General features: G+C 40.7%; 1 protein-coding gene across 3 annotated transcripts in view; it reads left to right on the plus strand.

Moving 5' to 3' along the window:
* Positions 1–16,212, plus strand: part of CYFIP1 (cytoplasmic FMR1 interacting protein 1) — a 108,092-nt gene that overhangs the window by 49,731 nt on the left and 42,149 nt on the right. For 2 of the 3 annotated variants that reach the window (XM_073664517.1, XM_073664519.1), the window contains 7 exons: positions 266–413; positions 2,969–3,122; positions 11,120–11,276; positions 11,464–11,560; positions 11,679–11,755; positions 11,834–11,942; positions 13,974–14,093. In XM_073664517.1, coding sequence (XP_073520618.1) covers positions 266–413; positions 2,969–3,122; positions 11,120–11,276; positions 11,464–11,560; positions 11,679–11,755; positions 11,834–11,942; positions 13,974–14,093 — 862 coding nt within the window. Of the gene's footprint in view, positions 1–265; positions 414–2,270; positions 2,419–2,968; positions 3,123–11,119; positions 11,277–11,463; positions 11,561–11,678; positions 11,756–11,833; positions 11,943–13,973; positions 14,094–16,212 lie in introns of all 3 variants that reach the window. The other variant, XM_073664518.1, reaches the window with a different exon arrangement.

Consider the following 16,212-nt stretch of genomic DNA (forward strand, 5'->3'; position numbering starts at 1 on the left):
CCCTATGCAAGAACAATATATGGACCGCTTGCAGTCCAATAGCTCATCATGATGCACAATTCCACCTGCTTTGGTGATGGAATTGGGCCCTTTTACTCTTTGGCCCCTGTGTGGCTGCACAGGTTGCACCATTGGTATGTCCACCCAAGATGCAAACACAGGGAAACATACAGACTCCATGCAGAATATATGCTGCCGTGTGGCTTAATAGAATAGTATGCATTAGAATTTGCTCAGGCCCTAATGGTATATATGTCCATTTTAGTGTCCTTCAGGCAATCAGGAAAACGGTTTGTGATTGGGGCGCAGGATGTGAACCGTTTAATGACCCCGCTCTTAGAGGAGAGAAAGATCCTAAGACTGGTTTTGATATCAAAGTTCCCAGACGTGCAGTAGGACCATCCAGCACTCAGGTACCCATTTATTTTTTACCCTGGATCGTATTTGGAGCTTTATTAATTGCAAGTAGATAGGGACAGTAGTAGTATTACATGTATTCCCATTATTCTCCATGATGGAAGAACCATTACATCGTTAGCATTAGCTCTTTTTTTCCAGTAAATGATTTGTCATCTGTTTTCTATAGTTAATAGGAATTATATAAATTTTAGTTAAGTTATACTAGTAATAGGACATATCGGCCACAAACAATAGAAAGTGATAATTCTGATTGAGTGTCCATCTCTTTTTGCATGTGATAATTGTTATGCATGTTTTTAAGTCTTGGCCATTATGTAATTTTACATGCAGTGTTGAGAATATATAAATTGCCATTAATTTTACCTAATTGTATTTTTTGTTTTGTTTGTAATTTTAATGAAATGATGGCTGGGAATTGGGATTGGAATCAAGGATGAAAAGGTTAATTTTCCATTACAACCAATCGATTACCACCAATGTTTCCTCCTGTTTTTTCTCCTCTCTTGCTTTGCTTTGATGGCTGGAAGGGATGTGCGTCTCTCTGGGCATTGCTCTGCGCCTTCTGTCTGTCGCTGTCCTGCTAATACCCCTTGGGCTGCTATCTGGTAACTATACTAGCAGTCTGCAAATCGTCAAAATTGCCAATAACAGCTATTGCATGCTCTCGGCATTTTTTACTCAACATGATCTAATAATCTCTAGAAGCAAAAGTCTTACTAAAAGCAAAGCCTTGCACTTCAGACACAGAATTAAAACACGACTGATGCTCTTAAACGTACTGTAGATAGCCCATAACCATCTGGGTAAGGAAAAAAAGGCCTAGTGCACCCCCTACCCTCAAAAAAAGCAAGTAAAGTTAACCTAATACAAGGTGCAAATTATGTAATGAATAAGACACAAACCTAGAAGTCACTATTAGAACCATTTTTACTCCAGAAAAGAGGAGCAATGACTACGATGAATCAGGGCCTTAGACTTTCAGATTTGAAGTCACTTAAAGAAATTACATCAGGAAATTACTAATGAATCCTGTATCTTAAATTGGTTTACAAGGTAAAGTTATAATCCAGCAGATTTCCAGACAAGAGAAATGACCGAGCACCAAGCTTCATGAGATCATCACATGGTATATACTCCCCATTACAGAGTGCTGTAAGGCCAGGTTCGGGGTGTACTAGAATGTTTTTGTAGAGTTTGGTGCAGATTTGGTACAATACATGTGAATTGGATTTTCAAAACGTCATTCACTTGTATTTGAAGACTGGGGAAAAAAGTGAGCCAGTATGGCATATAGTAATTTGCTACAGATGATCCACTGGATCTGCGCTTGCCCTAAACCTGGCAGGGTTTTCAGCTCTTGGCAGTGCATCTTCCCCTGATATCAAAGACGAGTATTTCTGATAATGACGATGTATTAGGAAATTGCTTTTAGTACAGTTCTTAGATGTAATATTCAAGATGGCTCCAAGTCTGATATTCATTTACAAGTTCCATAGGGTAGGTTCACAATAGTTGTCAAGTTTTCTTTGTTCCTACTCCAGAATTCAGATTTGTCCCATGAGGGATGAAAATTTTGACTATTGTTAAGTTGGGTTTCCTTTGAATTGTCCTTCATTTTAATGGGACAAAAATAGAGCAGCATTATGACAGGATGAGACAAAAACTCAAGTGTGAGCCTTGCCTAAGAATTTGTTCCCTGCATAGTCATATTTGAGTAAAACATTTGGAAGTCGGTTTGGCCTCTTTGTTTTGCTAACACACTAATCTTTTCTTTCCTTTCTGATTCCCTCCTTCTACCTCTTCGCCCTTGTGTTCTTGGTCTCCTTTCGTCCCTGCCCGTTGGTTTTCAGCTCTTCATGGTGCGCACAATGGCAGAATCCCTGAGCTCTGCAGAGCTGTTCAAACAGCTCAAGTCTCTGGGGATGGAAAAGTTGTTGCTTGTGGTAAAAAAGTTTCTGAGGCAGTCCTACTCCTATCCAACTCTTTTAAACTTTGGTGGTAAGCCGATATTTATTTTACCCTGTTTCAGTAAAATGTTCATGTCCCCATGTCCATTTAATGGGTCATCCAACAATTGTGCAGGTCTCCTCTCCAAACGAATGCAAACTGTACCTGTCTTCAATATTCCACCCGCCATGCCTACAGTCTGTCACTTACATATTATACTTGGAGGAAGTCATGCAGGCCTTAACAAAGACCTTTCGGATCAGAATTCAAAAATTGGCCCATAGGAACAAGAGATTGTTCTTCATTCTTTAAATGGCAGGGGATTAATGGCTTATGTTGGTGTCTACGGGGCAACTTGGCCACTGTTTCTGTCCTGGGCCATTGGAATCTTGTGAAAAAAAAAATTAAATTTTGTGTTCACTACTGATATGTGATAAAACCCACAAAGGGACCAATTCTTGGCTTCCCCAAAGTTTAATATCTAAATGATATGGAGTTGTAAAATTTATTATTTTTGTGTTGATGATGCGTCTGATTTAATGTACTTTCTCCTCTCTTGTGTCCCTCCATCTGTGAATATCTGTCCTTTTAAATGACACAGCTTTACATGGTGAGAACCATGCTAGAGTCACTCATTGCTGACAAAAGTGGTTCCAAGAAAACGCTCAGAAGTAGCCTAGAGGGTCCCACCATATTGGATATAGAAAAGTTTCACCGTGAATCATTCTTCTACACACACTTGCTTAATTTCAGTGGTAAGATTATGATATGAACGGTGTGCTGCTTATATGTCCTCATGAGTCCTCTAACCACCCAGCCAATGTGTTTTCTGTCACTTGTCCCAGTGAGGTTTTGCATGTCCCGGGATATGGCACACAGAAGAACAGCATTGTACTACTAAAATAAAGAGAAACATGTGTTAGGCCCTTTATCTGTACACCAGAACTGTTATAAGGAGGATCCGAAGGGCTTCAGATTTATTTTGTGATGACCAGATCCTTTAAGTTTGCACTGTCATGGGGTGACAGCAGCTTTCCCGAGGGTCTGGGTCAATCCCACGCCTAATAATTAAGAGTAGTGATATGCGCAAGTGCTCCTTACTCGAGTATGCCGCAGATGCTCGGGTATTCACAGAGTATGCCGCGGGCGCTCGGGTATTCACCGAGTATGCCGCGGGCGCTCGGGTATTCACCGAGTATGCCGCGGGCGCTCGGGTATGCACCGAGTATGCCGCGGGCGCTCGGGTATGCACCGAGTATGCCGCGGGTGCTCGGGTATGCACCGAGTATGCCGCGGGTGCTCGGGTATGCACCGAGTATGCCGCGGGCGCTCGGGTATGCACCGAGTATGCCGCGGGCGCTCGGGTATGCACCGAGTATGCAGCGGGCGCTCGGGTATGCACCGAGTGCCGCGGGCGCTCGGGTATGCACCGAGTATCACAGGCGCTGAAGTGAGATGTTCAAGCCCCCACAGCCTCATGTTTCGCATCTGTTAGCCACAAAACATGCAGGGCTGCCTATTGCATGATTCATTCTGCCCGCACCATAGTCTGCAGTCTGGCTCCTGCATGACAATCCTACATGGTGTTCTCCGAAATGCTGCTCTTGGTTTACTAAGTGACTAGTCCAAGAGGCAGGTCTCCGTTGGCTTCTCCCTGTCTGCTCAGCTAGACAGGTCTCTGTGTGTAGAGGTAGAGACCCGGCAGTCTGAGTTGGCGGGGAGTAGCTGGCAGGTACCAGCCTCTTTGATGACTAGTCATCTCATCCCCGGTCCTCACTTTCAACTATCTATTTGGCCTCGGAGTAAAACATAAGTGTGTAATGCAGGATCCCTGGTTTATGCAGGTTAATCACCTGTTTTATCAAGAGGAATCTGATAAATCTACTTATTACGAGAATATTTGTTCCAACCATGAGAATCGTTCCAAGCATTTAGGCTTTTAGAATATTATTGATAATGCTTCATTGCCTTTTGTTTTTAATAACTGCACATTTTGGTTGCTAGTTGAGTATTTCTTGAAATAGGCAGCTGATGTAAATGTCATGAATATGCCACATACTTAAAGGGGTATTCCCACCTCCAAGATCCTATCCCAATATGTAGTAGGTATAATAATATTAGCAAACACCTCTAAATGTAGTATAGTTGTTCTGATTTGCTATGTGGCTTGCCCAATGTGCAGGCATTGCATTAGCTTAGGTATCCATGGTGAAGACCACTAGCTGCTAACTAACAGTCATTGTATAAGTGATCGTAATCATGGATACCCAAGCTAATGCAATGCATATGGGCAGAGCTGTGCAGTTGGAGTCGTGGAGTCGGTATAAAATGGACAGACTCCGACTCCTAAAATATATAATAAATTGGGTACAGTAGTTCAATGCAGTTTGTGGGGAATATTTTTTCATAAGAATTTGGGAAAGTTATGAAATGTCCTATAAATGTCTGTCCTATTCCTGATCTAAGGGTCTAGACTTTTAGCTGAGATGAATCTGTGCTACAGTAAATTTATCACTTAAACATGAGCCATGTATGAGGGAGGTGGAGTCGGAGTTGGAGTCGGTGTCATGGAAATTGAGGAGTCAGAGGTTTGGCTTACCGACTCCACAGCACTGCATATAGGGTCAGTGACATAATGAATTATTGCGCCTACTACATATTGGGATAGGATCTTGGAGATGGGAATACCCTGTTAATGATAAAATATAGTACTCTGAATATTAAGCCCCTAGATCTTAACAAGCACTAAACCTAAATTCCAAAAGATTTAAAAAAGAAAAAAAAGATCCACCAGTAAAAACATTTGTGTAAGTGTCACTTTCTTTTTGCATATGGAAGCTCTTCTCAAGCTTCTGTCACTCCAGCTCTATTCTCCGCCCAGTGCCGCCGCCTCCTGTTTTACTACAGCCTCTATGCTCTCCGACTTCATGGAGGCAGCGCTGGGTGAGGAATCTAGCCAGAAATCCTGCGCATTTCACAGTGACAATCTACTGAGCATACGTAGGTATTGGCAGCCGACGCATGCTCAGTAGAAGCGGGACTAGCACAGCCCCTGAAACTGAGGTCACTGATGACTCTTTGTTTGAGTATCCCAGCATGCAATGGGATCCTCAAACAAAGCGTCATCAAAAAAGAATTAAAATATAAATAAAACCATATAGTGAGGAATGGTAGGTACTTTTTAATTAAAGTATATTAGAAAATAGATTAGATTATGGCATTAACTAGGCATTTAGGTTGAAAATGAATGTGCGTGTTCGGACCACTTCTTTAATGCTGATATTACGGTTATCAAAATTATGTAATTAGGCTTATTAGCAAACTTTCTGCTGTTTGCAATAAACCAATCAAACAAGAAGTGTTTAAGTAGCTCAGCACAATAAATATAATAAGTGCTTTCTCCAAATTAATCACAAAATGCCACTTGTGCTGACTATTGCAGTCTCAGAATTGAATGTATATAGTACTTAGTAGAGCATTTGGCTGTTATGACCTGCTGCAAAAGTGATACGTAGTCATACGCCAGCTTCTAGCAGTATTCTGGAAGAATCTTAGCCCGTTTCTCATGGCCAATGGCTTCTAGTTCATTAATATTCTGGAGTCTCCATGCTGCAACCAACATACCGCTGATTCATAGGCCCAAAAAGTTTTGCTTTTGTATCCCAGCTCTACAGAACAGAATCCCAAACTTCTGTGGTTTATTCATATGGTTTTGAGCATGTAAGAGCCAACTTTATTTTTTGTTTTTTGATTCAGTAGAGGTGAACATCTTGAAGATCAGCTATGGAGACCATTAATGTTTATGTGACTTTCTGTACAAACTGAAACCTGCTTGCCTGCTGCCACCAAATCTTGCTGCAGGTCTTTTGCAGCCAGTCGAGGGTTGCAGTCAGCTTCATTTTGATGTAATGTCAATATACAGTTAGGTCCATATATATTTGGACCGAGACAGCATTTTTCTAATTTTGGTTCTAGACATTACCACAATGAATTTTAAACAAAACAATTCAGATTCAGTTGAAGTTCAGACTTTCAGCTTTCATTTGAGGGTATCCACATTAAAATTGGATGAAGGGTTTAGGAGTTTCAGCTTCTTAACATCTGCCACCCTGTTTTTAAAGGGACCAAAAGTAATTGGACAATTGACTCCAAGGCTATTTCATGGACAGGTGTGGGCAATCCCTTCGTTATGTCATTCTCAATTAAGCAGATAAAAGGCCTGGAGTTGATTTGAGGTGTGGTGCTTGCATTTGGAAGGTTTTGCTGTGAAGTAAACATGCGGTCAAAGGAGCTCTCCATGCAGGTGAAACAAGCCATCCTTAAGCTGCAAAAACAGAAAAAACCCATGCGAGAAATTGCTACAATATTAGGAGTGGCAAAATCTACAGTTTGGTACATCCTGAGAAAGAAAGAAAGCACTGGTGAACTCATCAATGCGAAAAGACCTGGGCGCCCACGGAAGACAACAGTGGTGGATGATCGCAGTATAATCTCCATGGTGAAGAGAAACCCCTTCACAACAGCCAACCAAGTGAACAACACTCTCCAGGAGGTAGGCGGATCAATATCCAAATCTACCATAAAGAGAAGACTGCATGAAAGTAAATACAGAGCGTTCACTGCACGGTGCAAGGCACTCATAAGCATCAAGAATAAAAAGGCTAGACTGGACTTTGCTAAAAAAACATCTAAAAAAGCCAGCACAGTTCTGGAAGAACATTCTATGGACAGATGAAACCAAGATCAACCTCTACCAGAATGATGGAAAGAGAAAAGTATGGCGAAGGCGTGGTACAGCTCATGATCCAAAGCATACCACCTCATCTGTAAAACACGGCGGAGGCAGTGTGATGGCTTGGGCATGCATGGCTGCCCGTGGCACTGGGTCACTAGTGTTTATTGATGATGTGACACAGGACAGAAGCAGCCAAATGAATTCTGATGTATTCAGAGCCATACTGTGTGCTCAGATCCAGCCAAATGCAGCCAAACTGATTGGTCATCGTTTCATACTACAGATGGACAATGACCCAAAACATAAAGCCAAAGCAACCCAGGAGTTTATTAAAGCAAAGAAGTGGAATATTCTTGAATGGCCAAGTCAGTCACGTGATCTCAACCCAATTGAGCATGCATTTCACTTGTTAAAGACTAAACTTCAGACAGAAAGGCCCACAAACAAACAGCAACTGAAAACCACCGCAGTGAAGGCCTGGCAGAGCATCAAAAAGGAGGAAACACAGCGTCTGGTGATGTCCATGAGTTCAAGACTTCAGGCAGTCATTGCCAACAAAGGGTTTTCAACCAAGTACTAGAAATGAACATTTTATTTACAGTTATTTAATCTGTCCAATTACTTTTTGGTCCCTTTAAAAACAGGGTGGCACATGTTAAGGAGCTGAAACTCCTAAACCCTTCATCCAATTTTTAATGTGGATACCCTCAAATGAAAGCTGAAAGTCTGAACTTCAACTGCATCTGAATTGTTTTGTTTAAAATTCATTGTGGTAATGTCTAGAACCAAAATTAGAAAAATGTTGTCTCTGTCCAAATATATATGGACCTATCTGTAGTGTGACCAGTGTTTCTATAACTTTGAACTTTTCTTTCAGCTGTATCCCTAGGAACATTAATGCCTATGTATCTATTTGTATCCTTTAACTTGTTCATGTAAAGCAGTGATCTCTTAAATTTCTGGACTTCTCTTGAAAACCCAAGAAAATTAAAAAGGTTACCACGACTTTTGTATGTTTTTCTTATGGGACTAAGAATTTACAGGCAGGTAGTTGCTACCTGGCGCCAATCTCTGCCAGCTCAGAGAGATCACAGATCGCTCCTGCTGTCAATTCAGCTGCTTCATTTGACCTTGCGTCATCAGAGCAGCTCTTCCTCTTCCGGTCTGTTCTGTCGACAAGGTGTCACTGCCTACGTCATTCAGCATGACCTTAGCAGTGACACCCCGTCGACAGAGCAGAGCAGAATTTGCTCTGTTAACTGACGTCAACGGAAGCCCCGGAATTGCTAGGGAGAGCGGTCTGATTTCTGTGAGCTGGCAGAGATCGTTGCCAGGCAGAACAGGCAAGTAGTTAGTTACTTCCTGCCTGTAAGTTCTTAGCCCCATAAGAAAAAAAAATGCAAAAGTCAAGCATAACCCTTTTTAAGACTCCTCAGGAACACTACCAGAAGCTGATGTCTGACTATGCATCACATCTGCAGCAGGTGCTACAGTCGGTGGTGATCTACTAAAGCACTATAGACTCTTGTCCATGAAAGGTTTGAAGAATTCTGAGACCGCAGTAGTCAGTAAAAGTGACATTGTGTGTGAAATTTGCAGAAATTACTTGTTACATTAAGGCAAGCAATGTGAACTGAGGTCTAAGATGGTACACATGCAAGAAATAGGAGCATGTTCACACTAGCAAAAAGATGTTTTTAATGTAGACAGTGTAGGACCGTCCCAATTTAGGGTCACCTTGTCACTGGTGGGACAGCTTGTATACTTTTTTTGATCAAAAATAGTTCACTAAGTACCCTATATTTCATATGCAACTTTGCTTTACATTTATATATAATGATGGTAGGGTATGAGATATATTTTTTTGTCTTTTGTAGGTTTTGCATCTTTTTGCTAGTGTGAACATGCTCCTATTTCTTGCATGTGTACCATCTTAGACCTCAGTTCACATTGCTTGGTTTTTTGTCTTGTTTGCATTCTGTACAAATTAGGGGTGTGGCATCCCCCTTGTTGAGCTGGTTAGTATATATGTAGCTTACCATGAGCTTAGGTGGTCTGATATTGGGACCCGGTTCTATGTGTCTACCCTTTTATATGCATTACTTCAACTTTGATATACAGTAAGGTTTTTAATATAGACAGTGTAGGACCGTCCCAATTTAGGGTCACCTTGTCGCTGGTGGGACGGCTTGTATACTTTTTTTGATCAAAAATTGTTCACTAAGTACCCTATATTTCATATGCAACTTTGCTTTACATTTATATATAATGATGGTAGGGTATGAGATATATGTTTGTTACATTAAGGCTATGTGCCCACGTTGCGGAAATGAAGCAGAAAATTTCTGCTTCATTTCTGCAAGTAAAAACGCATGCGTAATTCCGCACGCGTTTATCGCGCGATTTCCACATGCGGAATTGGCTTGCGTTTTTTAATGCATTGCAAAAGGCAATTCCGCTTGCGGAAACGCAAAATTAATGAACATGCTGCGGATTTTTGAACGCAGCATAAACGCTGCGGAAAAATCCGCAGCGTGGGCATAGAACTTGCGGAATCCCCTTGGGGACCATGGGGTGCGGATTACAAAGCGTTTTACAAGCGTTTCCGCTGCGGAAATTCCGCATCAAAAACGCTTGTTATCCGCAACGTGGGCACGCAGCCTAATTGTGTTGAATTTGTATTCTTGTTTGATTGTTTGGTTTATTAGAAACAGCAGAAAGTTTTTACTTTTTATAAATTTTGTTAGTAAACCTAACTTACAATGGAGGTGAATAATTTTGATTGCAAGTGAGTAAACTTTGCGTTCAATGTTCTTTTGTTGTATAATGTAAGAACTTCTACTGTGACATGTTTGTAACGCCACTTAATGTGTCTATCAGACACCTCCATTACTAACCCGGTAATAAAAAATAAAAACATACAGAGGTAAAAATACTTTTTCAATAAAGACTCCCCCACACAATCCCTCGTTCACCAATTTATTGAAATAAATAAAAAAAAAAATATCCCATAGACTCCTCTCCATTACTAACCCCAGGGCTTGATGGCAGCTGTGATTTCTGACAAATCACAGCTGTCATCACCCCCAACTACCATTACCCTGATTGCCACCTCACCAGGGCAATTGGAAAGAGCCAGGCCAAGAACTGGTGTGGACCAGGGGAATCCAAGCTCCAGAATCGGCACGTCTAATGTGTTGTGCCAATTCGGGGGTGTCTGTGGGCTGGTATTTTTAAACTGGGAAGGGCCCAATAACCAGGAACCTTATCAGCCGGATAATATCAGCCCACAGCTGTCTGCTTTACCTTGGCTGGTTATCAAAAATAGGGGATAGGGGGGACCCCTCTTAATTTTTTTCAATTATATATTTATTAGGTTAAACCAGGCTAAAAACACCTGTGTAAATGCACTCACAATGCATGTGGGTTTTTTTTTAACTGCGGATTTTCCCCATCTAATGCAAATTTATGGGGAAATTGTGTACAGAAGAATGAGTGTTACCGCAAGAGAAATTGACATGCTGCAGCTCGGAAACCCGCATCACAGGTGAGTTTACGCAGCGTAAAAAAGCACAGTGGGCATCAGATTTTTATTAATCTCATCCACTGTACAACGCAGTGTTTTGGACGCAGCGAAAATACGCTGCGTCCAAAACGCTAGTAATACTGATCGTGGGAACATAACCTGATATTAAAGGCAGAGAATATGTCACTCCAGCGCTGAAATAAAAAAAAAAAAAACTGTAGTGGTGCTTTGAAGACAGCTTATGATGCAAATAGTAAAAGGAACATTTATCACTGGGATCTAATCAGATTTCAGCTCCTTTTTTTGGTGAGTGATTGGCGGTCATTGGCATTGGTTCTTTGTACTAGTTTGTGTTAATCTGTCTTAGTGTATGTTGTTAATGCGATGACACACCATAAATGTCCGACTTCACTGCTTTCCAGTATTCTATCTTCCTGTCTTTATTAAGCTGAGGTCCCAATAGGTAATTCTGTCTTTGCTCCCTCCTATAGAGACCTTACAGCATTGCTGTGACCTCTCCCAGCTATGGTTCAGAGAGTTCTTCTTGGAGCTGACCATGGGTCGTAGAATTCAGTTCCCCATTGAGATGTCCATGCCTTGGATTTTAACTGATCACATTCTAGAGACAAAAGAAGCGTCGATGATGGAGTAAGGATTCATATTGTACATTACTCTAGTCTGTCGTACAGCAGTACCTTGCTTAGTACTGTAGGTAAATGGATATTAGTTATCATTCTTCATCGGCTCCAGAGTCAGGATCATGTCACAGATTCATACGTCAATAGGACACTGATGCGATTGATAATTTTGATGTATTTTTTGTATGTTCTTCTAGGTATGTGCTTTACTCTCTGGATCTGTATAATGACAGTGCACACTATGCCCTCACAAAGTTCAAAAAGCAGTTTCTGTATGATGAGATTGAAGCTGAAGTAAGTGAACCTATCTGTCAATCAATGCTGCAGGATTCTGTATTGTCGCAGAGCTTCAGACTTGTATTTAGTGATCTTCCCTTCCGCTGATAACCTTGTATTCTTACTCTGCCCGCAGGTAAACCTGTGTTTTGACCAGTTTGTGTATAAATTGGCAGACCAAATATTTGCTCATTATAAAGTTGTAGCTGGAAGGTACGTGCTTCACCATTGTACATGAATACCTCATCATGTTGGTTGATTAGAGTTCTGACTTTGTCTTCTATTTTGCAGTTTACTTTTGGAGAAGCGGCTTCGATCGGATTGTAAAAATCAGGGAGTCAATCTTACTCAACCAGCATCCAACCGTTATGACACATTACTGAAGCAGCGTCATGTTCAGGTGTGTATCTGACCCAAAAGACCAACGCTGGAATGACCATGGAGGGCATTTACCAATACTGGCTTTTTAATACCAATACAAAAACTTTGGCGTAAAATGAGCTTATTATTAAAGAGATGCACACTGGCTGCCCATGAGTCAAAGATGGAAATCCGTGCCTGCTATTAACAGGCGGCATTTTTCAGTCTAAGGCAGGGATGTCAAACTCAAATACACAGAGGGCCAAAATTAAAAGCTTGGACAAAGTAACGGGCCAACCTTTATATTAAAAAATTGTCTACAATTGAGGAAGTTTTTCCTTTTTATTAAATATAATGATGAAACCTTTCATATGGAAACAAACTTAAAGGTCATGTTCCACGAACAAAGTACATTTCAATTAATAGATATTAGAATAAAATAAACACATAATCACAAAAGAAGCATACTGGAATAATATGATATGTTATGTAAGAGCATCAAAAAGCATATGGCCCAATTAAAATATGTAATAACAAAGGATAAAAAAACTTTAATTAATGAATAATACAGATAATAAAGTATGATGCCAACCAAAGTGCCCCCCAAACTCAGTATGATAGCCCCACAGTGACTTACTCCACAGTACCATCCACACGCACGATATGATGACCCTTCTGTACCCCCCCCCCGCCAAAATATGATGACCCATCACAGTATGATGCCCCAACTGTGATCCCCACGTAGTCCTCCATACGCTATAATGGGCCCACATAGTCCTCCATACACTATAATGGGCCCACATAGTCCTCCATACGCTATAATGGGCCCCACATAGTCCTCCATACGCTATAATGGGCCCACATAGTCCTCCATACGCTATAATGGGCCCACATAGTCCTCCATACACTATAATGGTCCCATAGTTCCCGGCATCATGAGCCAAATCGAATCACCCTGAGGGTCAGATTTGGCCATCGAGCTAGATTTTGACATGTGTGATCTCAGGGTATGTTCACACACTGCTTTTTTTTCAGCTTTTCTATGTGTGAATGTTGTAAAGTACGAATGTTGCGTACTTTACTTACAGTTTTGATGCATTTTTTGCAGCTTTTTTATGCATTCAATTGAATTTGTAAAAAATGCAGCCAAAGTGCTGAAAGAACTGACATGCTATGGTTTAAAAAAAAAAAAACAGGGAAAAAGTGCACCATGTGAATGAGATTTTAGAAATATAATTCATGTTGCTTCTACTGTAAAACGTTGCTTTTTTCCGCGTGGAAAAATATGCAATGTGTGAACAAGCCCTAATTTATTCCAATTTCTGGTATCAGTTCTAGTATATGTGCTGTACCGCATGTGGCCCATTAAGTAGTCCAAAATTGCGATTTATTGATGATCATTACCTTTTTTACTTTTAATTGAAATGTCATTAGGAAAAAAAATCTGTGGAGAAAGTGCTGTTGGATGTCTGGAGAAATAGCAGAAGATGTAATATAATCTGATCGTGAATAGTTTAGAGCATGAGAGATGTTTCATTTTGTACCATTGGATTTATCCCCTTTTTGGGTTTGGGATGTATGTTGAATTGATCATAATCGGAGTACAGACATTCATTACTCTTTCTGCAGCTTTTTGTCAGCTTTGCATTGTGCCTTTACTCTTTCTTCCTGGAAATGTATAAATTAATTGACACCCGAGTGTTACTTTATTCCTTTGTGAGCCCATACAGACCCTATAGAGCGAAAGTGGGAACAATAACTAGACGGGGTTAAAGACATTGTCCACCAAGAAGCTGATGAATGTAAACTCCATTTGTCTATTTTTTTTTCTTTTTACACGTTTCCAGGAGTAATATCCGGGATATTACAGAACGCACAGATCTTAGAAAAAATGCTCCATTAGTTGTTTTTTTTTTGCAGACTTCAAGTCTTTGCTTAAACTGACATGGTTGAGCTGCTACGTCCTGACTGTAAAAACGTTACTTGCTTTATTCAGGAAAATGATTGATGTCACAGCTTGGACCGTGTTCTGAAAGTCTATAGTAGTGACTTCCCTTATTATTCATTTTAGCTCTTGGGACGATCCATTGATCTCAACCGCTTGATCACTCAGAGAATTACTGCAGCAATGTACAAATCTCTGGAACTGGCAATTGGACGATTTGAAAGTGAAGATATTACATCCATTGTGGTAAGTAGCGTCTTCTACCCACTGGAAACCGGGGTGGACAGAATTGTTTTGGGACCATTTGTCCTTTTAAAGTTCATCGACACGAACAGATAATTTTCTAAACGATGCTCTCGTATTTCCCGAGTAGCAAACAATGTCAGACAAGTGTTTCCACAGGACGGGGATCATGAATGGTAATCTTTACATCACAACATTGAACATCTTGCACTGTGTTCACACACACAGACTGTGTAAATTATGTGTTCAATTCTTACACGTAATACTGTTTAGTTTGAATATATGAATTCATAAAGTATTAAACATTTCGGTTGATGCTGTACAAAGAAAATGTAATTGAATTGGCAAACCAGAAAATTTTTCGACAATCAGACCTATGTACTCGTTCCAATGCTTCAACTCATCCCTATTTAGGGATTTAATTACTCCTCCTTTTTGTCGATCTGATCGTTGATCGAACAATCTCTATTTATATTGCACAATTTTTGAGAACTTCTTTCTTGCCTAAACCATTTCATGCTCGTTGAATGAGTGATTTTGGACACATGGTTCTGTCGCTCAGCCCATTCACCATACACAATTGTCCTGAATGGTGTGTTGTCTGACGGATTATCAGCCAGTGTAAATGCAGCTTTAGTGTTTCTGGTGAAGTTACATCTGAATGTAGATGTTATAGAAATGGTGAAGGAAGCAACACAAATGATGTCAAAGCCACTTTTAGATTCAAACTATATATGCCCTAAAAAGACTAACATTTACTAAATGTTATTTAGTCTCATTGGCTCCAGTGGTCAAAATAAGACTCAATCTTATGTATTTCGGGAGACCACAGACTGCATACATTATTAAATAGATCTTGGACCTTGTATGGCGCCTATGTGCTTTGAAGTTCCATGTCAGGATAGCTGTATAATCCCTTAGAATGGTTTAACTCAATCTCCATTCTCCTAGCCTGATTGTCGGCTCCTCGTTGTCTCTCCTGCTGCTGAGATCTTGCACTGCTCAGTATAAGCTGACGCTGTCAGACAGCCTGGGTGTATGGAGACTGAACACACTTGGACTCATTACCCATTTCATTCTATATCAGACATTCTAACATAGATTTCAAAGTAAGTACACCAGCCTTATCAGATATAAAACTATTTTTTAATGAATGTATACTGTTTGTATTATCAAATCTAATGACAGATCTGTTTTAAAGGCGTTATTTGGGACTTTGAGTCTTTTTTGGCTATGGATCTAAGAACTTACCATCAGTTAGTCGCTAACTAGCTGCGTGTTCTGCCCTGTGACGATCTGCTTCAGCTCAGAGCACTCACGGACCGCTCCTGCCGGCAAGTCTATTGGTGCCAGTGACGTCAGCTCCTGGTCTTCTGCTCTGTTGCCGGTGCGTCACTACTGTTGGCATGCTGGATAACCGCTTTTCGCCACCAATCAGCAGAACGTCAGGAGTTACTCCCCATCAACAAAGGAAGAGTAAGCTGATCTATTGATGTAAGGTTAAATGAATCCATAGAATTGCCTCTGAGCTGGGAGAGATCGTCCCATAACCCATAAAGAAGAAAAAAAAGTCCTAGTTAACCCTTTGAAATGGTAAAACCACCATGGGTGCAAATTTTTATGAAATACCTTATCAATTGGAACCATAAAACTTTAGATGTTACAACCATGTTCACACATTGCAGGTTTGCTGCATGGCTATCACGCAATGCTTTGTAATGCACTAGGGTAAAATTAATGTACAGTATACTAGGCGGATTTGTGGCCAAATCCAAAGCATAAATTTTCCGCCACATGTGAAAATAACCTAAGGGGTTTTGGGGCAGCTGTGCCACGTTTTTCCCTATACTCTTGTACCTGCTTTGCTACACAATTTACACATGGTTTTACTGCAAAAATTGTCTCCCTTTTAAATCCTTTTGCTGTCCAGATATTTCTGAATGTGAACTTGCCTTATTCCGTAAGCCATAAAGAAGGGACACATTCACAACATGCAGGGAGGATGAGATTGAGTTACGCAGCAGTTGTTTTTCCAGCTGCTTTAGCTGAAATGTAAGCCTGAGGTCTTACCATGCCCCGGCCTTGGCTTGTATTTGGAATTTTAAGTCTGAATGGGTTTGTG

The sequence above is a fragment of the Phyllobates terribilis genome, unplaced genomic scaffold (assembly GCF_046119375.1).
Source record: "Phyllobates terribilis strain yellow unplaced genomic scaffold, ASM4611937v1 Scaffold_2__4_contigs__length_985480577, whole genome shotgun sequence".
Taxonomy (NCBI): Eukaryota; Metazoa; Chordata; class Amphibia; order Anura; family Dendrobatidae; genus Phyllobates; species Phyllobates terribilis.